Source organism: Brachionichthys hirsutus, chromosome 4, assembly GCF_040956055.1.
Source record: "Brachionichthys hirsutus isolate HB-005 chromosome 4, CSIRO-AGI_Bhir_v1, whole genome shotgun sequence".
Taxonomy (NCBI): domain Eukaryota; kingdom Metazoa; phylum Chordata; class Actinopteri; order Lophiiformes; family Brachionichthyidae; genus Brachionichthys; species Brachionichthys hirsutus.
Window position 1 is genome coordinate 15,701,528 of NC_090900.1, and position 22,925 is coordinate 15,724,452.

General features: G+C 48.8%; 4 protein-coding genes across 5 annotated transcripts; 3 read left to right on the forward strand and 1 right to left on the reverse strand.

The window, feature by feature from the left end:
• Positions 1–352: 352 nt before the first annotated feature.
• On the reverse strand, positions 353–2,548 carry srp19 (signal recognition particle 19). The gene is made up of 5 exons (XM_068738335.1): positions 2,376–2,548; positions 1,529–1,604; positions 1,236–1,307; positions 1,040–1,148; positions 353–809 (listed from the first exon to the last, which is right to left on the reverse strand). Exons 1-5 carry the CDS (start codon positions 2,411–2,413, stop codon positions 679–681), a joined length of 426 nt encoding a protein of 141 aa, XP_068594436.1. The 5' UTR covers positions 2,414–2,548; the 3' UTR covers positions 353–678.
• A 289-nt stretch (positions 2,549–2,837) lies between these two features.
• Positions 2,838–9,249, forward strand: LOC137893076 (serine/threonine-protein phosphatase 2A catalytic subunit beta isoform). The gene is made up of 8 exons (XM_068738507.1): positions 2,838–3,250; positions 4,147–4,185; positions 4,805–4,975; positions 6,207–6,380; positions 6,522–6,611; positions 7,031–7,192; positions 7,608–7,726; positions 8,546–9,249. The coding sequence occupies exons 1-8, from the start codon at positions 3,149–3,151 to the stop codon at positions 8,616–8,618; spliced, it is 930 nt and encodes a 309-aa protein (XP_068594608.1). The 5' UTR covers positions 2,838–3,148; the 3' UTR covers positions 8,619–9,249.
• Positions 9,250–10,024: 775 nt separating this feature from the next.
• shld3 (shieldin complex subunit 3) lies at positions 10,025–12,403 on the forward strand. Of its 2 annotated transcripts, XM_068738746.1 has the most exons (3): positions 10,025–10,268; positions 10,467–10,645; positions 11,331–12,403. In XM_068738746.1, exons 1-3 carry the CDS (start codon positions 10,025–10,027, stop codon positions 11,532–11,534), a joined length of 627 nt encoding a protein of 208 aa, XP_068594847.1. In that variant the 3' UTR covers positions 11,535–12,403. The 2 variants fall into 2 exon arrangements, with proteins under 2 accessions (XP_068594847.1, XP_068594846.1); XM_068738745.1 differs by having other exon boundaries at positions 10,025–10,645.
• A 1,738-nt stretch (positions 12,404–14,141) lies between these two features.
• LOC137917926 (phosphatidylinositol 3-kinase regulatory subunit alpha-like) lies at positions 14,142–21,912 on the forward strand. Its single transcript, XM_068760660.1, has 16 exons — positions 14,142–14,333; positions 15,141–15,270; positions 16,444–16,551; positions 16,647–16,718; positions 16,867–16,983; positions 17,056–17,254; positions 17,550–17,632; positions 19,600–19,705; positions 19,920–20,018; positions 20,154–20,334; positions 20,409–20,534; positions 20,723–20,865; positions 21,049–21,225; positions 21,302–21,376; positions 21,473–21,643; positions 21,723–21,912. The coding sequence occupies exons 1-16, from the start codon at positions 14,142–14,144 to the stop codon at positions 21,910–21,912; spliced, it is 2,169 nt and encodes a 722-aa protein (XP_068616761.1).
• The last annotated feature ends 1,013 nt before the right edge of the window (positions 21,913–22,925 follow it).

A 22,925-nucleotide genomic window follows, 5' to 3' on the forward strand; every position in this document is an offset into this window, starting at 1 on the left:
TGGTTTGGGTTGCGATACTAACTAAAATTAATTCAGTAAATTAGCACTTCCATAACTCACGATGAAAAAAGAAAATATTTATCTCCACTATGAAAAAGATGTTTGAGGGGTTTTTCTTGAAAATGAAATATTAAAATTTGAAGTCTTCCCTGTTAACTGAAATTCTTGCTGCAGCGCCCGAAAAAAACCCACACACCCGGACCCTGTGAACTAATCCAATGAAACTTCACATTTTGAGGTATAAATCCCTTTTTCTATGCAGCCACATACATCACTCCAGGCTGAGGATTATTCAAATTAATCTAATAAAGTTTCATTTGTTTTTTTATTTGGGTAAATTAATCAAAGGAAAGTCAATGAAGTCTTTATTGAACAAGATACATTTAACTGAACAACATGGAGGAAATCAACTTGCCCCATCCGTGGATTCATTTTTTTCTGAAGATAGTTCCTTCTTTGCTCCTGCTGAGATGTAATCAGACTGAACCGAAGTGTTCAGAACAGTCTAAATTAAAAGAATATATGGGAAACATATTTTAAGATCAAAAGGTCTCCGAGGTCCAACCACTGAATTTTTTTGGGGGGGGAACTTTCAGTGTTTTATTCCAACAGTTGTCCAAGAAACCACCATGACCACTTTTTTAACTTAAAAATAAAAAAAACAGCTCCTCTTGTCATCTATTTCTTCTTTTTCTTGCTCTTCTTTCCTCCCTCTCCCTGCTGGGAGCTGGAGTCTCCTCCTCCGCCCTTCTGGGTCCTGGTCTTGAGTTTAGGGATCATCTCAGCAACATAAAACATCACATCTTTACCTGAGACAAGAAAGCAAACACATTACCGTTCAATGAACTGATGACTCAGCAGTCTTTGGGCACAATACTGACACACTGTATGCGGTACGCAGTTCATGTACAACCGGTTTCACCCTCACTAAAATCACAATCTGATATAGCTAATAATTAGCATGTTGCTAAGAAAGTTCAGTGGCTGTTGGTGTAAGTTGGTTAAGGCTAATAGAAGCGCTGAGCTAAGCAGGACTCACGGGAAGCGAACTTCTCCTGACACAAGCTGCCGTCAGCCTGCTTCACCTGAACTCTGACCCGGCCTCTGAACTGGATGTCTCGGTTCCACTCCCTGGGGTGCATCTTGTTCTGTAATAATTCCAGGACGATGCGGTTTAATTCAGTGTCCGCCGTCGTCGGGTGACGTTTCTGCAGACGCAAGGTTCTTCCTTTTACCTCCACGTAGACATTGAGGCCGACCGCTGTCAGAACGTCTCTAATCTCAGGGCAGGACGGGTTCTCCACCGCCTGCAGACACGTCATATTAACACTCATCTGCTTTCATTAGGGGGGGGGGGCACAGGACTGAAATATGATCCCGAGTCAGGCGTTGAAACTCATTCTTAAACAGAAATGATCCTGCTGTGTTTAAATTAGCGGGGAGGTAAGTATCAAAGCAAGCACGCCCAAGTGCGTCAACAAAGTTAATATGTGAGAGAGAGAAACTGTCAGAGGAAGAGGAGCGCCACCTTCACTGTGGGGATCCTTCGTCCTTCAGCCAGTGTCTTTTTATTGTTGATGTAGACGGGATAGATGCAGATGAACCTGAAACACGTCACACACACACACACACACACACACACACCTTAAAAAAAAAATCTACTGTCACTGTTTGACTCTTCAGTGGGAACTGGACTTCAGCCCATTGTTAAGAATATAATTGATTCATCGTGATAATTAACTCAGGCTCTCTGAGAGGTCAAGCTTCTACCAAGGTCAACCTGATGAAATATTTAAAAAGGAAATTAAAAGGAGGTAAAACACATTACAATAAATATATACTGCACTATTTTATAATAATAAAAAGTGACTTCATATTATGGGAAATGTATTAAATGTATTTCATCACAGAAATGTACTTTCTACAAACAAGCTCTTCACTAAAATGCAGCAATGGATAATGCGTGTTTAATTCACGTCTGTAAACTATGAAATTAACTTATATTCCTAAGAACAATTATTATCCGCCATTATAACAATATAACGTCGACATTTAAAGTATAGTACAGAAGTTAATAAACATTGTCGTACACGTCACGCTAGAGAAGTACGGAAAGAACCGAAGGCCAAACTTAACGTAAACGCCAAGCCACTGTGTCGTTAGCCGAAGTTGTTGCCTGATATTCCCTCAAACGTGATTGAATGCAACTCAGATGTTTGGATGATATTAAAAGCATTTACTGCCCACATTAAGACGAACACACAAAATCTTACTCTTAATTTCGGGAATCTTAAAAGCTCAACGTTGAGCGTAGAGCCAAGTCCTGCTAGCTTCAGCTCAGCTAGGCTAACAATGTAGCTTTCATAATAACTCACCTCTCCTTATCCGCAGGGTTTTGAGTTAGATGAGCCATTTTTAGTTAGTTTGGTTGTACCAAGCGTGGCAGACAATCGATTCTCGGTTGGCTAAAGACACGGTTGATTTGTGCGGTAAAACACGCAGCCACACGGCCGCTCCGCATACACACTGACCGCCTGTTGACAACGAGTCCGGTGCGCTTGTTTTATCACACCAAACGCGCCGGTTAATGAAGAATTTGTAGTTACCACCTCGATATCTGTTTCAGAAATTATTCAAGCTATTTGGTGAACTGAACCGAATTGTACGGCAGCAAAATACATTTTTATTGATGCGATCATGGTTTTAAGGAAAAGGAAAACAAATAGTAATTGTGTTGTAGTTTACTGTTTCTCCACGCGGTGTCGCTGATGCACTCAGCCTGCACGCGTCTGAAATTGCCCGGATGTTATTGTAGCGCTCCTTTAGCAAATCGGCTAGCCGCTGCGACGCCGCTGCCTTTTGCCGCTACGGCGTGTCGCATCGGGGACATTCGACTGTCTTCACGCCCCAGTCCAATATAAATAGTTTTTTAGCGTTGGTGACTTAACATCGATGATTTATCATGTTAGAAGTTGACTGAGTGACTCGTTATTTTAGGTCTTATCTTATTTTTTTCTCAACCGATTTGGCGGGGCTGGATCGGGTTTAACAATACAAGCTAACCAGCTAACCTCATCGTTGAAACACAGGCCAGCTTGTTTTTCCCAGTTAGCTAACACAGCTAGCTTAGCAAGCTACCGTGGCTGTCATGGAAGACAAATCTTTTACTAAAGAATTAGACCAATGGATCGAACAGCTAAATGAGTGCAAGCAGCTATCGGAGAACCAAGTCAGGACACTCTGTGAGAAGGTAGGTCTCTTACAAAAGCCTCATTTTTACTGTTATTCGACGACCTGGCTTCTTATGTGGCCTAGTGCTAAAACTGAGACGGTGACTGTCTAATTTCTGGACTGGATCCGGGTATTTTTGACGTTTGACATGTTTCGACCAGCCATTCTAATTTTGCTAATGTCGAATAGAATGTAAGTAGTTCATTAATAGACCAAAAACATGTTACCGTCGCCAAGTTTGTGTTTTTAATGGAAAAAGGGCCGAAAGTTCACGTTCCTTGTAGCATTACCAGCAAATAGTTCAAGCCCATCTTACTTCGAGCTTCTTAAGGGGGGGGGGGGAGACCTCGTCTTCGTTCCATCAGTCATTGAATGCCATGTTTTTTCATATTGAATTTAGAGGTTCATTCACTGCGCCATGTTCTTATTGATCAGCCATGTTCTTATTGATCAGCCTTATTTGTTGCACAAACCTGTCGAGCCTCGGCTGCTGACGTCATTACAGGCTTGTTGCACCGTCACACATGATTCAGGCATTTACAAACCATCCAAACACATTTATAGCAACTTCTGATTTATGTGTGGAGCAAGTTTCTGAAACGTAGTCACGTGTAATGTAAATGAATTGGGTGGTTACATGTAGAATCGTTTATTTATTGTAACGATTGTTTAGTAGATCAATACAAATTAATAGCAGATTTATAAACCCTCCAAATTGGTTAATCGGTGCTGCTTCAATGCTTAAAAAGCATTATAAAGAGTTTAGAGGTCTTAACTGGAATTACTGATTTTGAGGAGAAATAATAGCACAAATATTGAAAATGTAATTTATTACAATATTCATCTCATTCATTCTAGATTTGAGACTGGCTCGTAAATATTTCCCGTGGGATAATCTGCGTTTGTCTCTTCCAGGCCAAGGAGATCCTGACTAAGGAGTCCAACGTTCAGGAGGTGAGAAATGATTTCATAATGATCTTTAGCAAGGCTGATAGCGGGTTAGCGTTAGCCTTCATCCCATAACCTGAACCGTTCAAACGCATGTTTAAAAATACGGCAAACAACGAATCCTGGTGCTTTGACCGAATCCGGACTGAATGTAAACTATCGGATCAGTTTCAATGAGATTCAAACTATCATTGTCCAAAAAAACAGCAACAGAAAACTGGCCACACTGTGAGAAGGGAAGTGAAATAAACCTGTTAAAGCTCTTTGTCTGGTGTGAATGAACTCTAAAGCTTTCTGTGATGGGACGGCCGGCAGCATTTTACTGGATGCTGACTGCGTGTTATTGGAGCAGAGTCGGACAGAGCGCCTGGAGTCGGGAACAACATCCCGCCATGTTAACGCCCCATGGACGGAGAGGAAGATGGGCTCGTTCTCTTAGCGGAGGGACGTTGAAACTTCAGACATGAAAGTGTTAACTGTGTCTGAACACAACGCTGGAAATAGCAGACCAAAATTCAGGCATTTTCATATTGTGATATGTACGGCAATAAAATGGAATCCATATGTGGGGTGAATTGAGAATCCGTGGCTTCCTGCTTTCCTTCCTGACTTCCTGTGTCTCCAGGTGCGATGCCCGGTGACGGTGTGCGGCGACGTCCACGGTCAGTTCCACGACCTGATGGAGCTGTTTAAGATCGGAGGCAAGTCTCCCGACACCAACTACTTGTTCATGGGCGACTACGTCGACCGAGGCTACTACTCCGTGGAGACGGTCACGCTGCTCGTCACGCTGAAGGTGAGTACTGCGGGTTGCGGGCGTGGCCAGGTTTGTGAGGGCGGAGCTAACGGTGTTTTTCGGTCACTAAAGACACCTTCAGTATTTGTTGTTGCCTCATAATAGACCCGATTATCGCGTACATCCTGGACCGGAGCGACGGAACCCGTTTGATGTTGAACTCCGAGCGTTTGGATCGACAGGCGGGCCGTCGGCGTGTTACCGACGGTTGCAACAATCCCCCCGGGGAGCCTGGGTTAGAACCTCCGGTCGATTGTCTGGGGTCAAAAATAGAAATTGGTTTGAGAATAAATCCATAGATGTCAAAGAGAGGACAACTTGGTTCCGTTTCTTCCCGTGTGAATCTGGTTTCTGATGAACGGCGTGTTCGCGCTGCTCGGCCTTTAAGCGGGGTCGGGCGGGATTCAGAGGCGACCGGGCGTGACCCGAGTCGGGAGTCGGCGCGGTGCTGCTGGAGCTGGATTGCTGTGGTTTCCGCTCTGTTTCTATTGGACACCTGAAACGGGAGGGCGTCCAGCGGGGTCCTCTAAACCCCCCCCCCCCCCCGCGGGTACCAGCAGAACCCAGTTGAGCTGCCATTTCAAAGAAAACAGCGTGAAGGACGTGAACTCGAGTCCCTCATGTTTCTGTTCGCTAACGTGAACCAACAGCCTCCGTTCCTCTGGAGGTTTCCACACGTATTCGTGACTGAGCTTCACGAGGCTCCGGGCCTGATGGCGTCTCGTTGTTCGTTGTGACGATCCCTCTGATCAGGCGCTCTGTCGGCGGTTTTACTGGGAGGATTTATGGCCTCATAAAAGCCTCAATAACCGTATTACAGCTGACGGCGAGGAAGGAATGCGCCGCCTGAGAGGCCGGATTCAGCAGATCGCTGGACGCGATCCGTTAACCCCTGCATGACATGACTCTGCCTGGATAACGGCTCTCAGCCCCTTTTCTTGTTAAATGTTGTGTAAACATGAAGTATTTATAGGAACTAAAATCATGTTTTGTGTCTCGCCGTTTTGCTGCAGGTTGAGGGATAAATTCTGATTGTGTTTAACTGTCATTTGGATCCATTAAAATGTGTTTATGAAATCCTTATATTTCATTAAGTTGCTTTTACCAATCGGATATCAATTGTTGACTGATTTTCTTCGACCTGCCTATCGGACATTGGGAGAATCCAAACTCCGTGACCTTGCAGGCCGTCTTCCCAGCAGCTCTTTAAATGTCCTCTCTCGTCTTTCAGGTTCGCTTCCCGAAGCGAATCACCATCCTGCGGGGGAACCACGAGTCGCGGCAGATCACGCAGGTCTACGGCTTCTACGACGAGTGCCTGAGGAAGTACGGCAACGCCAATGTCTGGAAGTACTTCACAGACCTATTCGATTACCTGCCGCTCACTGCGCTGGTTGACGGACAGGTGGGACCGAGAACCAGCGCTGTCTCCTGTCTCCTGTCTTCTTGTGACGCGACGTTTAATCCCTGCTGAAGAGTAACACTTTAGGGTTGTTTTACTTACTTCCAGTGCTGAAATAAAAAGTTCAACGGCTCTCTGTTTCAGATCTTCTGTCTCCACGGAGGTCTGTCTCCGTCCATAGACACCCTGGATCACATACGAGCTCTGGACCGCCTGCAAGAAGTCCCACATGAGGTACACAAATCTGTCCCGAGGGTCTCGTTTGGGTTGAATCGGTCTAAAAATGGTCGCTAATAGAAAGATGCATGGTCGAATTCGAAGGTCGATGTGTTCATTCATCAGGTCTGGAAGGGCGTGTCTTTTTGCTAATATCTAAGCAGGCTGGTACTGCTGGGTTTTTAGGGTGTGAATCCAAATTGACTGTTTAATCCAAAAAGACTGTTAGCCGTTGCTTCACACAAGAATAGCGTCCTCGGGAACGGGAGCGGTGACCTTTAAACACGCCAACGCGACGAGGCTGGCGGCCTCGAGAATGAAGCCCAACTCGTCTCCGCTCTGCTGGAGCGGCGCCGACCCGACTAGCATCGGACCGAGGAGGGACTGCAGCCGAAGCGCCGACATAAAGGACTCTGCCTCCCCCCCCCCCCCCCCAGGGCCCGATGTGCGACCTGCTGTGGTCGGATCCTGACGACCGCGGCGGGTGGGGCATCTCCCCCCGAGGTGCCGGTTACACCTTCGGGCAGGACATATCTGAAACCTTCAACCACGCCAACGGCCTCACCCTGGTGTCCCGCGCCCATCAGCTGGTCATGGAGGTAAGCCCCGCCCACCATCCATAACCTTTTAACGATTAACCTGAAAGTACAAAATGTTGCATTTACTGCCATGAAAACGAGCAGCAGATTCTGTGAGGAGCTAAAAGGTTAGCCGAATCTCCTTAACCGTCAGCTCGGCCTTTGTTTAGTCTGATTAGCACCCATGCTAATGCGCAAGGGGGCTAGAAGCTATCCTTATCTGTGTATCCATGGCAACATAATAGAGTAAATTGCTGTGGGTGCGGCGTTGTTGCTGATGCTTGTTGACCGCTGTCTTCACGCGAGGCGGTGATGAGTCGGTTTGGTTTCACCGCAGCAGGAAACTTGGGAAGCGTCGGTTGATTCGTCTCGTATCCGTGATCGGGTGCCGGCGAGCTCGGCCTCCTGACTGTGACGCGTCTTGTTTCACCTTCAGGGCTACAACTGGGGCCACGATAAGAACGTGGTGACCATCTTTAGCGCTCCGAACTACTGCTACCGCTGTGGAAACCAGGCAGCCATCATGGAACTGGACGATACTCTGAAATACTCCTTGTAAGTATAAATACATGAGGTGTGCATGTGACTGAATGTGTTGGCACGCCGTGAGCGTCGGTTCAGATACACATCTGATACGTCTTTGAATTATTTACCTCCTAATAAGTGGAATAAATTAAGCTTGTGATGAGGTTGTTTTTTTCTTCTGCAGTTTGGGCATAAGTTTTGTAGTTAAGATATGTCTATTTGGTTATTTATGCATAACTAAATCAGAACTAGCTGCTCTGAAGGTTAGTTGACTGCCCCCTAGTGGCGGTGTTGTTCACACCCCCTCTAGTGCTAGCTGCGTTAGCTTCATCTGCTGTTTTCCTTTGAATGAATGAATATATTTATTAGATAGAATATTAGAGTACAAGTACAGTCACACAGTAGTATGTATTACAGTACAAATAAAGTCAAACATCCTGTCTAAGAGGAGCATTTCAAAAAAGCCCTTGCGGTCTTGTTTCCGTTGAAAGTCCTTCGTACATAAATCATCCACAATTAACAATACAAATAAAAATAAAACCAATATTCAATAACTCAATTGATGCAAAGTAACATTAGAAAAAATAAAATGATTTTACACCGCCGATGCAAACAAACAATTAATCTAAAATAAATTACACCACTGATGCAAAAGGACGATGAATGACAATAGATTACATAAATTACAATAAATTACTAAGTCAATTAATATGTGCAACGTGTTTTCAGCTCGTGCGCCATAAAGGCAACGTTCAGCATCCGGGGCCGAACATTTTACAGATGAACGATGTTATTTCTGACGTCCCGAACAGGAATAAGATGATAAAATCACCTGTTTTGTCTCCTCAGCCTTCAGTTTGACCCGGCCCCCCGCCGCGGCGAGCCCCATGTGACCAGACGCACTCCTGACTACTTCCTGTGAACGTCCAAAGCCATCCCTCTCAGTCATCTGCAAAGTTCCATCCCCTCCCCAATGCCTCGATGCCCTCATTTTGGATGGAAAAATAGGAATAATAATTATACGTCACCAAGAAGAATAGAAACAAACGATTGGCTCATAAACCAAGAGAGAAACTTAGAGAGCGGCTCCCTCAACAGTCAATTGTTTTCAATATGCTGTCATGAATGCTGTGCTTCTGGGGGGGGGGGGGGTACACGCATACAAATATGATCTGTTTTCGTCTTTTTGTTTATTACATGTTTGAACACAAGATAATAAAACTACCGACGTGGACCAAATGTGCCATATTCTGATCCTTTTCCAATATGTCCAATTGGCGGTGTTTGTTTTGTTTTTTAAATCTAGATCTACCCGCCGTCGCCACCACACCACACACCTCATGGTAGCTGTGCTTTTCTTTTTGTTTCGTTGCAAGATCATTTTAAACAAGAAAATGTAAAAAAAAATAAAAGGCTAACAGTTCCAGCTTCAAGTGGAGCAGCGGTCGGTTTTAGCCGTCCAAGCTGCAGCCGACGGTCATCTCAGCGAGTATTTTACTGTAATTTGAATAAAGACGACAGACGTATGAAATAAAATGTCTTATTGACAAACTGGTGGGTTGTGTCTGTCGTTTATTCAGCTTCGTATTGCAGCTCTCTGGTTTGAACTCGAACTAGTCCAGTTAACTTACCGGGATGACTGAGGACCTACAGACAAATTTAAACTTTTAACTTTAGGAGGTCAAAATGGTTCCCAGAGCAGCAAAAAAATAGAAACGCGGGCGACGTTTTAAAAGTTAATCTGCAGGTGTGCTCGACATCAACGCGTGTTTGAACTATCGCGAGATTTGTAGCCTGGCACGTGATACATCGTCGCCATGACAGGTTAACGCCTTGTTTGTAAAAAGACTATAAACTGAGAACTTGTTATTTCATACTAACAATGAAACAAGAACATGTGACGTCCGTGCTTGACGCTTATATCCGTATGTATAACAACTTATTACGCGAGTTCTGCTAAGCTAAATTTGTTTAGCTAACGTGATCTGGCAGCTAGCATAGCAAGCTAAAAACATTAGCCTCCGTTTAAGTCAAACGCGGATTGTTAAACTTATAATTTTTTTAGTAATAGTGGGAGTATTACCAGATTCACAGACTTTTCAGAATTTGTCAGGAAATAATAAATTATTATACAAACATTAAATGTTTTAGTGTTTATCGTTATTGTGTGATCCAGATAAATGAATGTAATACTGATATGAAGTATAGTTATAGCACCATGTTAATGCTTGCCCCCCCCCCCCCCCCCCCCCATTGTCCATTATGAGGAGGAAGATGAGGAGGAGGAGGCAGGTGGGGCGGAATATCCTCTGATCTGCGTCCATCTGGATGGAGGATGTGGTTCTCCACTACCAGCCTGGATCAGATCCTGGACTTCGCTGTCTGTTGGAGACCACAGAGAAGCTTCTCCGCTCTTTCCCCTGTCGGACTCCTCCGGTCTTCAGCCCCTGGTTCCCTGCTGCTGCAGACCATCACCGGCCAATCAGACCTGCCAAAGCAGCTCCCATCATCACCGTCTCCGAGGACGGACCACACAGGGACACGGTTCAGAGAAAAGCACAAAAACCTGCAGGTGACGGCCATGGAGCTGAAAGATCTCAAGAATGTCCCGGAGCAGAGGCGACGGGGAGGCCGCTAGAAAAGCCCAGCAATGATTTCTGTGTCTCTGAAACCCTGAAGGGTCTCTGGGAGGACGGGGACAGGTTGACAATAAAGAGAGATGTCCTCAAATGTTCCCCTGGAAGACAGAAAAAAGATTTACTTTCCACAGGTTCACCAGGCAAACGGTCCTGGAGTGTCCTCGCTCGGAAGCGTCCTCTTCTTCAGAGCTCCCAATCGCTGTCCGAGCCCTTCCATCAGATGGTGTCCGTCCACAGACTGCACCCCCGCCAGAGGGCCAGGTGGGCGATCAGTCGGCACAACTGTGGCGCCGCTGGGGACATCGAACAGGTCATTATTTTGAACGTAGCGTTATGTTAGTGATGGCTCCTCTTTTTCATTCGACCTAAAATCACACGTTCTGCCGGAGTCGCTGTGACGGATCTTTAGTCGTAATCGATGATCTTTGTGTGAAACGGGAAAATGAGCAGCTGCGGATTCAACGTCCTGAGGGTGTCGGTGAGCATTCACCCGGTGCCTCTGGACCGTCACGGTGTGAAATCTGCCAGATCTGCATCATGCTGAGATCAGACATCGGTTGATGGGAACCTGAGCTGACGCCACTCTCTGTGGAACTTTATCCCTTTTCCCGTCCCGGGTCACGTTTTCCACAATAATCGGCAGATTCTGACTCATCTCCAGTTAAAGATGCGTCAAGATACACAAGATGTTCAGGAAAAACCGCTCGAGCGTACCTGAGAACGACGAGAACGACAGCCTGGATATTGCTGCATTAACTGTGTGAAGTCAAAATGTAATGCAACAAGAGGAAATAGAAGATCTATATTTATTATTTAGATAAATGCTTTTGTTATTGTTGTCATTATTGATCATTCGTGTTGTTTTGGAGCTTCTGTTCTCTTTCGTAATCGCATTTCTTTTCATGAAGCAATGCGAAATCTGAGATATTCAGATAAAAGTTTGACTTCTCGTTCTCCATCTCCATCTCATTTATTGCCCCCCCCCCCCCCCCCAGGTGTGGCAGGCCGTGAGCCGATCCGTCCAGACGTCCAGTTTGCCGACGTGCAACGCCTACATCCAGAGGGAACGGGCGGAGGTCTGGGTGTTCTGTGACGTCGTCCACTCCGAGCAGGTGGGGCGCTTCCTGAAGGACGAGCTGCGGCTGTCGGGGAGGATCAGCCTGTCGGTTCCCAGACTGGGAAACGTCTTCAGCATGTAGAGGAAACGACCTGGAAGTACCCAGCGTCCAGGTCGGATACAAAAAGCCATCTCCACCATTTGAAGAACAGACTTGAGACTGCGACAGTCTGCATTATGTTCCAACGTACTCGATGTTCATTCCAGCTTCGGCAGCTTCTGATCAGATTGACTGTGGAATAATCCCAGTCCTTCCAGTACTGGCACAAATGGGGGATATTTAGCACAACAATTTAGATCAAAACCTACTAAATACAGAATGTAAATATAAACATTACTTGTAATGCTTTTTAAAAGATCCTCAACTGCTGAGCGTTCATGTTTTATAAAAACCTGCCTTGTAAATGAACTGAGAATGTCCCACAGATATTTGTCGTTGACGCTCAACCTTTATTCATTCTATTGTTATGAATTGAATTTTCCTTCCGGAGGTCGATGTGTAATCGTTTTCATAACTCAAACACTAGATCTCTTTTTTTTTTTTTTTAATTAATTTAAGACGATTTTAGAAAAGTAAATTCTGCGGTCCGGTTGTCATCGGTATTATATTTTAGTTTTTTGTCAATTTTTTTTTTTTCTCCAGCATTTTAGAAAATAATCTGAAAACAAGATCCAAAAAAGAAAATGGTGTTTTCTGAAGGATAATCTTCTGTTCTCTCTCCTGCCTGAGCACTAAGGTCTGAGCTGTGTCTGTGTTTCCGTGCTGCTCAGACTGAAATGATGTGCGTTAATAAATTATAACGTGTAGCGTTATCAGCAGAGCGGCCTGCGGGGTAAACAAGACTATTTCTTGTATGAATTTACAGGGCGAGGGATGGATCCCATCATATCCCATCATTCTTGTATTGATTTTGTTGTGACTCAGGTGTAAATAAATGTTTGATATTTTAAACCAAACGTCAGTAATGATGGATGTTATTCCTTATATAAACTAGCTGAAAGGCTGCTGGTTGGATAAAGGAGGACAACCACAACCTCCTCCATCGCTCTCTCGCGTTGCCATGGCGCTCTGTCTTCACATTCTTGTTCACTGAATTAAAATGTAGGTTACCGGATGTGACGTCTTTCGCCTTGCCGCGATCCCGTAATTGGTTTAACGCCATGTGTTTCGACTCTTAGCGCTGAGAAAACGTCATCTAAAAAATAGTATCGTGGGAAAATGTTGTGTTGTGATTTTTCACGTTTCCCCTCAAAAATTATTTCTGTTTTTCCACATCTGCGCCCGCAAACATCCTTGTTTTCGTCCAAGGTGTTTTATTTTGAAGGTTCCACTTGCTTTTCATTGTTACGTCGGTATTTAGCTTGGTTTGTTGAAAGATTGTCACAGTAGACATTAACAAAAATATATAAAGCACAATATACCCTATTTTAAACGTCATGCTTCAAAATGAAACCTTTTATTCACTTTAGTATAATAAAATATGCTTTACTTTGAAGGTTCGAAGCGGAAGTGTTGCTATCTTCGCTAACTTGGTGCTGGTTGATTCTCAGGTTTAGACGGCTCTGCCACGAGTATCTTTATCTGGGGGCATAATAGATCAAATAAGGCGATGTTTTAGTTTCTGGAGGACAGCTGGAGGCCTCGTCTCATCTCCGGAGCTTAATGGCGGCGGCTGTTTCCTCTGATGCCAGTTTTAGTGACTGAAAACTAAAAGGTGAGAAAGCGAGTGGCGCAAGCTAGCTAGCAGGCTGAGCTAGCTCTGGCATGTCGTTTCCCGTTTCCTGGCGTTTCTGAGCTTTTATGACTTTATCTAATAACATTTAAACATTTTAGCACGAAAGTTTGCTGTAGGATTGTACTTTAAGATGATGAATGATTTGTTTGTTTGACTTTTATAACTTTTAATTTGATGGTCGGAACCCCCGTTTAAGTATTCTATGCGCGTTTCTGTTATTAAATAAAAAGCTATGTATGTTTTTCAAACTAAAATTTTTCATGAATTCTTTTTATGTTAATGTTTTCTGATGTTTGCTTCTCTGCCATTCACATCAATATATTGATTGCTATTTTTAACTCAGCAAAAAACGTCATTTATTCTGTCGTTTTCTGCTGGAGAATCAGATTCTGATTAATTTACCGGTAATCATGAAGTTTGTAGTTATTGTGAACTCTATAAAGAACATTGTCTGTAACAAATTCCGTTCAAAGTGTTTGACACCAAAGAAAGTATCAATCAGGGGTTGTAAATGTGTCAAAAACTTGATAAAGGGCGTATAAATACGAGTTTCATAAAGAAAGGGATAAACCAAAGTATATAAATAAAGACTGTAATGGCTTAAAACATTTTTTGATCTTGACAAGTCGCAGAAAAGCGACGGCTCATTGATCGATCGATCACCGCTCCCTTTCCCCCCCCCCCCCCTCTCAGGTCTCTGCCTCCCCAGATGTGGCCTCTGCCCCCGCCGAGACTCCTGTTCGTGAACGGCGAGGACGCGTTGATCGATCAGCCGCGGCGTCGGCTGGCGGGGTGACCCACACGTCAGCCGGCATGGAGACGGGGGAGACGCACGGGCAGCTGCAGCGGCCGTGTCTGCGTTGTTCTCCGCGTTAGAGACGATCCTATTCCCGTAGTGTGTATTCAGAGCTGTGTATTTAGTCGTCGTGTCGCCCCCCCCCCTTCCTGTCGCAATGAGCTCCGAGGGCTTTCAGTATCGAGCGCTGTACGACTACAAGAAGGAGAGAGACGAGGACATCGGCCTCCACGTCGGGGACGTGCTGCTGGTCAGCAAAGGGGCGCTGCTGGCGCTGGGCTGCAGCGGCGGCGCTGAGGAGCGGCCGTCGGAGATCGGCTGGCTGCCGGGCTTCAACGAGACCACGCAGGTAGCGCGCCACGCCGAGCGGGTCGGAGGGTTCGCTATGTGGCAGGGTCGTTTGTACCGGCGAGCGTTTCCGGGTCCGCAGGCGTCGGGGGGGGGGGGGGGGGGACTTGGCGGCGACGTTTGTTGTCTCAGCAGTCGAGCAGGTTGCGGAATCGCTTCAGCTGCGCGAGAGCCCGACGACGGCCCGACATCATTTGTGCCTCGTCAGAAATGTGTTCCGACCCACGAACGGCCCGTCGTGACCGGGCGCCGCCATCGCTGTTCTCTGTGCGCTAAACGGCGAGCGACAGCTGGAGAAGTGGGAAGTTCGCTTGAGTCGCGGAATCAGGCGGGTTTGGGCTCCTCCCAGTTCGGCTGCGTGTTTGTCTGTACAATCTGAACGACCACACCGATCGATAGGAACAGAAACGTTCTTTGGGCTGCTGGAACTTGAGGGGAGATGACGTTTTGACCTTTTTCTGACACGTTTTGCCTGATTGTGATTGTTTGGCGGCGCCACATGTTCCGTCAGTCGGTGTAAAACCAGTCGCACGAAGCAGAATGATCACATTTCATCGCTTTGCCTTTTTGGTGCTTGTTAAAGATGCCGTCTGTTTCGTACTCTGCTATGCTACATTGACGTTTAATCGCTGGAGACTCATAGCTTAATGTCGTTTGGGCTCATGCATTTAAAAAGCGGCGGCGATCCTTGTTAAAAGACTCGAACGTCCTCCACAGGCAGTCGAGTTGTTTTTGCACAAACGGGTGAAATCTAAACGACACAAGTCATGGTTTAAGTGAAACTGCTTTATTTCTGTCCGTCCAACAGGAAAAAGGAGACTTCCCCGGGACGTATGTCGAGTTCATTGGTCGGAAGAGGATGTCTCCTCCCACACCAAAGCCCCGCCCTCCCAGGCCCGCCTCGGCGTCATCGGTTCGGACTGACTCGGAGTCAGAGGGTGAGTCTGACAGATCGCTGTGGGCTTGGCGTTCCTCAAGGCTCTGCGTTCGGTCCTATTTTGTTCGTGGTCTACGCGTCCAGCATCGTCAACACTGACGCGTAGATGGAGTAAACCAGAATGTTGGCGTGTTCCAGTGTTGGAATCTGTGTTGGTCTTCGCTGTCTAGTTCCTCACTAACTAACCTTTGTGCCCCTATAACGTGCTCGGTGGACACACACTAACAACCGCCGAACAACCTTCGGCGTGTCTCGCACTCCTGTCTTCACTCGTACGTAAACATCGGTGGGGCGTCGCCCACCCCCCACCCTCCCAGTCTCGAGCTTAACTTGTTCCCCAGGTGTTGTAAGGCCCGCCCACTGCTCCTCAGGAAGGGGTCAAATGCAGAGAAGAATTTTCCCTCTGGGGATCAATAGAGTATTTAAAAGTATTTGTTTAAATCTACTCTGAAACTCTTTAGTGCGACTCCCATCAGAGTTTTCTTCAGCTGCTTCCTCGGCACGAAACGCACACACACACACACACACACACACACACAGTGTGCAGTCAGGGTTGTGGTTGCTGACTGAACAGATCTCATCTTGATTTTTTTGCTGCCAGAGAACGCAGGAAGTGTGTGTGTGTGTGTTGCGTGTGTGTGTGTTGTGTTGTGTTGCGTGTGTGTGTTGTGTTGTGTTGCGTGTGTGTGTTGCGTGTGTGTGGTGTGTGTGTGTTGCGTGTGTGTGTGTTGTTGTGTTGTGTTGCGTGTGTTGTTGTGTTGCGTGTGTGTGTGTGTGTTGCGTGTGTGTGTGTGTGTGTGTGTGTGTTGCATGTGTTGTGTTGCGTGTGTGTGTGTTGCGTGTGTGTGTGTGTTGTTGTGTTGTGTTGCGTGTGTCGGTTTTTCATGCCCTTTCATCCGTTCTACGTTGAAGGTAGTTTCTTGTTCTTCTTCTCTGCTGTTTTCTGATCCTCGGTGATCTAACGCCGAACCCCCTGGTGTCGGGTTACAACCGTAACTGTTCATGCAGCGTGATGCGGGTTGGATGATGGGATGTCGGTTGTAGGTCGTCTGATGATGGAGGCTCAGCTAGCAGGAATTAGCGCTAGCGCTCTCTCGAGTCGCTTTGTGCCGGAGGATCCGGACTCCGGGGATCGTTCTCGGCTCGGCTCTGAGTTCTGCTGCAGGATCCTGAGGTTGTTTGTCTTCAGGGTTCGGGTTACCAGACCTCCCGGAGCAGTTTGGGCCCCCGGACACAGCCCCCCCACTCCTGAGTCGGCTGATGGAGGCCATAGAGACGAAAGGTACGCGCACACACACACACGCACACACACAGTGTGATCCGATTGTTGGACTCCTTCCCGTCACCCTGAGGTTGCTCGCTGATGTCCCCCTGCAGGTTTGGACAGTCCCAGCGTGTATCGCAGCCTGACTGGAGGCGGGTTGGACACCCGGCAGATGTCTGACACCGGTGAGGAACCGTCTCTGCATCCGTTCCTCAGTCTGTCCCGGTTGTTGAGGGGGTTCCTGGGCGGGGCCCGCCTGGCGCCGCTCTCGTCAGGCTTCACTCGTGGGTCCGGGTCTTCTGCGGCCGCTGACTGAGGTGTGGTTGCTTTCAGACCTGGACCAGCTGGACGTGTCGTCCCTGTGTGAAGGCGTGGTCCGGTTCCTGCAGGATCTACCCGGTCCCGTTCTCCCGTCTTCACTGCATCCCGACATGATCCGTGCCGTTCAAGGTCGGTTTCAGGGCCTGACGTTTGAGTCCGTCGGTTGAGTCTGGGTTCCGTAACGGTTCTGTTCGTCTGCAGAGGTCCGGGACCTGGAGGACAGCGCCCAGGTGCTACGGGCCGCGGTCAGCTCGCCGTCCTGCCCGGCCCAGTACGGCCTGACGCTCCTGAGCATCGTCCGGCACCTGGCCCAGATCTGCCTGCACGGCTCCAGGAACCAGCTGAGCCCCAGAAGCCTGGCCGAGACCTTCAGCCCGCTGCTGTTCCGACAGAACACGGGGTCAGTGGCGAAGAACCGCCGTTACCCGTGAGGACGCGAACCTGAGCCGTAAGCCAGGAAGTAGCCCGGACCCGTTCAGGGGTGAGACCGGGGAAACGTCCCGGGGGGAGTTAACGACCCGGTAGCAACGGGTCATCCATCGTTTGGACCATCGAGGCGGGAGACTTAGATTTTCTACTTTATTTGTTGATGCAGACGTTTCTGGATTGAAATGAAGAATCATAAACCTGTTTTTTTTATTTTTTTTTATATGTCATCTGTGCTTGTGATGGATCTGACTCGGTTCTCTCTCCAGGTCCGACTCCAGTCAGGATCCTCTGGTTCAGGTCCTGGAGATTCTGATAACCAGCGAGCTCGACATGAACCAGTCGGCACCAGGTAACAAAACCCAGCGAGGCTGAAGCCTTCAGGTCCAGAGTTCTGCATTCTGGCTTTCAGTTCCTCCGACGTCACGCCGGACCTTCGTCACGGTCACAAGTCTCTGTTGTTGCTCAATCTGAGGGTCCACGTCAGGCGCTTGTCTTGTCTTTGATCCCGAGGGGATTGGGGAGGACGGCGTGTACGAGTCCAGGCGTAGGACCCGGTTTCCTGTCTGGATCTCGCCGGTCTGAACCGTTGGGGTGCGTGTGTGGACAGAGTCGGGGCGCGGCGACAAACTCAAACTCAACTAAATAAACTGAAAACATTGACACGGCATTGAGAGCCTTCATCTTGAGCATCTCGTCCATTTAGGACAGCCACGTGCTGTTAGTGTTGCGTCCACAAGAGGGCAGCAAAGAGCCCAAATCCATATGATCCGGATTCTATGGGCAGATTCTCCTGTTCCAGGAGTCACGTGATGGTTTGACCTCTGAGTGACCTCTAGTTGTTGGTCAATGATCTGTTGATTACCATCAATAAATACAGAATTACAGCTCGGGGATCTAAACGGTTAATAGGTGTGTGTGTGTGTGTGTGTGTGGAGACAGTGGTGCTGGAGACAAAAGGAATTCTACAAATCTCTAAACATTGATTTGATTGGCTGAAATGAGCAGCTGTAGATTCCGATCGATCAGGATGATGAGATTCATCCGTTCATTCGGTGCGTTGATCGGCTGCTGAGACTGAGCAATGACATCATCCATACACAAGATGCAGCAGAGCACAGGAGGGGGGGGGGGGGGGTTGCCTCGGTGATATCGCTTCCATTGCAGGATTGGCTGGGGCCGGCGGTGATGTCACACATCTCCAAGCTGCTCCTCTGAGCTTTGAACTGAGGCTGGCTCCGAGACGGACGGAGAAAAAGTTGCGTCGTCTTAAAGATAAAAGCCGGATGCTCCTCCAGCATCTGTGTGAGGAGGGGGGGGGAGCGTAAGCGAGAGAGCGGCTCGCGCTCCTTCCACATGACGTCAGGTTGTTTGAGGCAGGATCGGGATTCTGGGCTCTGAGGACGCCATGAGGACGATTTGGTTTCGGCTCTGAGGTGGGAGGCAGGTGACGAGACCAAGATGGAGCGAGAGGAGGGGCGCAGGGCCAGGGCCGAGTCCCTCGGAGGACGAGACAAGATCCTGTCCTACATCCACATGCAGAGTCCAGGTAGGACCTGGACCTGGACCTGGACCGGCTCGGCGCGACGGAACGCGTCGGGTTCTGATCCGAGCTCTGGGAGTTAAATCCCGTCGTCTGTTTCTGCGTTTGATCAAACTGGACCGGAGTTCGTTTGTTTATTCCCGGTCAACAGAGCAGCGCCGACCGGTTTCAGATCGGATGCGGCGCTACGGAGATGATTCACGCTGGACGGCGAGGATTATTTCCCTTCCTTGTTCCACGGCGGTTTATCTCGACCTCTGCTCGTAGGACGAGGGGAGAAGCGGCGCCGGGAAAGCTGCCTCCGGCCACCGAAGACGGTTCTGCTGCATTAGCTGCTAACTCCTTTGTTCTGCTGCTAACTCCTTTGTTCTGATGCTAACTCCTTTGTTCTTTTAAATGCACCACTTGCGGGCAACACGAATCCGATATCGTCCCGTCCGGCCGCCTCGCCGCCGTTGAGGCGAAGCTGCAGGTTCTGATCCGGGCCTATCAAAGGCAGAACCTGCAGAAACTGGTCCTCTAGTCAATCTGACTGGCGACAGTTGTCAATAAAGTTTCATTTGACAGCTGCCGTGGGGACGGTGGAAGTTTGTTAGCTAGCAAAGCGTTGGGGGCAGGAGGGTACCGGCAGGATCGTCGGGAGTTGTTAGCTAGCTAGCTACAGCTTGCTAGCTTGGTAGTCGCTTGGAAGTTCCTCTCTTTGAATCTGACAGATGTTTTAGGAAGCGAGTTGGAGGTGGAGCCGGTTTAAGCCCCTCCCCCCCTGTTTGTTGCAGCTCTCCCTCCTAAACCGCTCAAGTCGTCGACTCCGGCCGCCGCCTGCAGCTTCAACAACAGCATCTCCCTGCAGGACGCCGAGTGGTACTGGGGAGACATATCCAGGTAAGGCAGGTCGGCGACCAATGAGGAGGCGGCGAGCAGCCTGGCTCCTCCCACCCGGAACCTGTAAACGACCAGCAGTTACTGACTGCTAATCGTTAGTCGGGATGCAGCTCTGCCCGCTCAGAACCGGAGGATGTGGGCGGGCAGCGCTTTGATGACATCACAGCGATGACATCACAGCGATGTCATCACTGGTGTCCGCCTCTGTCTGCAGGGAGGAAGTGAACGAGAAGCTGAGGGACACGGCCGACGGGACGTTCCTGGTTCGGGACGCCTCCACCAAGATGCACGGAGATTACACGCTGACTCTGAGGTGAGCGCACGCACGCACACGCACACACACACACACACACACACTCTCGGCTCTGAGGTCGTCGCCCCTCCCATCTGGAAGTGCTTGTTGTTCTTGGTTGGCTTTAACGGCTGAACGCCGTCTCTCCACTCCCAGGAAAGGAGGCAACAACAAACTGATCAAGATCTTCCACCGGGAGGGGAAGTACGGCTTCTCGGACCCGCTGACCTTCGGCTCGGTGGTGGAGCTCATCAACCATTACCGCCACGAGTCCCTGGCCCAGTACAACCCCAAGCTGGACGTCAAGCTGCTCTACCCGGTGTCCAGACACCAGCAGGTCCGCGGACCGGCTGCGCTCTCATTGGCTGCGGTCGGTGTGTCGAGTCGTCTGATTGGTCGCGTTGTCTCCAGGATCAGGTGGTGAAGGAGGACAGCGTCGAAGCTGTGGGGAAGAAGCTCCACGAGTACCACCTGCAGTACCAGGAGAAGAACCGAGAGTACGACCGGCTGTACGAGGAGTACACCAGAACCTCGCAGGTATACTGCAGTACTACTGCTGTACCGCAAATACTTTACTCACTCGGTATGCAGAGAAGTTCAGATCGCGGCGAGATTCACGTCAATGGAAGCGCCGTCGGACTCAGGAAGTCGATGTTGGCTGTTGTAGTGACGGACAAGTGACGCACGGTGGCGCCGCCGTCACGCTCTTCCCCCCCCCCCTCCAGGAGATCCAGATGAAGAGGACCGCCATCGAGGCGTTCAACGAGACCATCAAGATCTTCGAGGAGCAGTGTCAGACTCAGGAGCGCTTCAGCAAGGAGTACGTCGAGAAGTTCCGCCGAGAGGGCAACGACAAGGAGATCCAGAGGTAGGCGGTTACCACGGCAACACAGTGACGTTAGATGGTGTAAAAAACACGATGCTTTGAAAATGAAACAATAAACATGCTTCCTATTTATTGACCTTTGTCAGGATAACAGAAATGGGACGTCTCCTCCTCTTCCTCTTCCTCTTCCTCGTCCTCCTCCTCCTCTTCCTCTTCCCCTCACAGGATCATGGAGAACTACGACAAGCTGAAGTCTCGGATCACGGAGATCGTGGACAGCAAGCGCCACCTGGAGGTCGACCTGAAGCAGCAGGCGGCCGACTACAGAGAGATCGACAAGAAGATGAACAGCATCAAGCCGGACCTGATCCAGCTCCGGAAGACCAGGGACCAGTACCTCATGTAAGGCGCGCTCGGTAGCCCCGCCCCCCCACCCCGCCCCCCTTCCCTGCTGACCGCCCGTGTCTCCGTGTGTCAGGTGGTTGACCCAGAAAGGCGTCCGTCAGAGGAAGCTGAACGAGTGGCTCGGCCTGAAGAACGAAACCACGGAGGAGTAAGTGCGACTCTCTGTCGCCGCCCCCCGGTGGGCGGAGGCCGCCGGCTCTGTGTTTAGTTTTCACGTCTGGCATTAACGCGCTCCCCTCCTCAGCGAGTACAGCATGATGGAGGATGAGGAGGACCTTCCTCACCACGACGAGCGCCTGTGGCGTCTGGGGAACATCAACCGCAACCAGGCGGAGTCTCTGCTGCGCGGGAAGAGGGACGGGACCTTCCTGGTCCGGGACAGCAGCAAGCCCGGCTGCTACGCCTGCTCCGTGGTGTAAGCCCCGCCCCCCCTGCTCTTCCGCTCGCTGATTGGTGGAGCGGCTGTCTGACCTCTGTCTCTGTGTGTCTCTCAGCGTGGACCGCGAGGTGAAGCACTGCGTCATCAACAAGACCGGCACCGGGTTCGGCTTCGCCGAGCCCTACAACCTGTACGGCTCCCTGAAGGAGCTGGTGCTGCACTACCAGCACACCTCGCTGGTCCAGCACAACGACTCGCTCAACGTCACGCTGGCGTTCCCCGTCTACAGCCAGCAGCGGCGGTGACGACCCGGGGGGGGGGGGGAGTCGTTCGGCTTCGGCCTTTCTCAGGAAGATCTTCTGGATCTGGACGAGGAACCGGCTGGTACCTGAGAGCGGATCCGAATACCGTTCATCAGATGAACGTATATTTATCATTTCCCGGATCCTCCTTCGAGTCCGGTCTTCTCTTCCTTCTAACAAAGACCACGCTCCTCGGAAGCCCGACCATGGATGGACTCCTCCTTCAAACAGCAGAACAGAACCGCACCTGGACCGGGCTCTTGACGCGATGGCTAAATGGCGGCCGGTGTGGAATGACTTTTCTTGCGAGCACTGTGAATGACTTTTGAACGAGGTTTCTTCTCACCGGTGTCGGTTCTTTAGATTTTCCTCCCGGGGCCGCGTCGATTCTTCTTTTACTCAAACTTGTCAGCACAAAGATTTACTGGATTAAAACTGTTGATCAATTCAGGAATATTGAGAACCGGATCGAGTGGATCTACTTTGATGGACGAAGCAAACTGAGGGTGCGAATCTGAAACGAGGTGTTTGTCTGTACGGATTATGGAACCACCATTCCCGATTCTGTTGCTCTTGTTCACTTATTTCAGTGAAGTTGTGGTTTTTCCACGTCTTGAAGTTGCAACGACGCAAACAAAAGATCGAGAACATGAGATGAGAACAACCGAGGATCAAACGCCACGAGAAACGTTTCAACAATGAGTTGAAGAGAATTTCTTCGCTGTTAGCTGTTTAGTGCTACCGGTTTTAAATCATGCGTATATGTCTTCAGTTTGTTGATTTGTTAGTATCGGCATCATGTTTCATTAGTTATCAAACCATGTTAAAGAATTTACTTGGAAAATCTTAAATACAACATAATTCAAAAACACAAGTGTTTCTAGATTTGAGCCCTGAGGAACTCCATAGGTTTCATGTTCATTAGTTTTTGCCATGCCATTAAATCTACAGGTTCTGTTTTGTTCTTTGAGTTTGGCTCTTCAAAAGTCCCAAACGTCCAAACTGATCGGAAGACG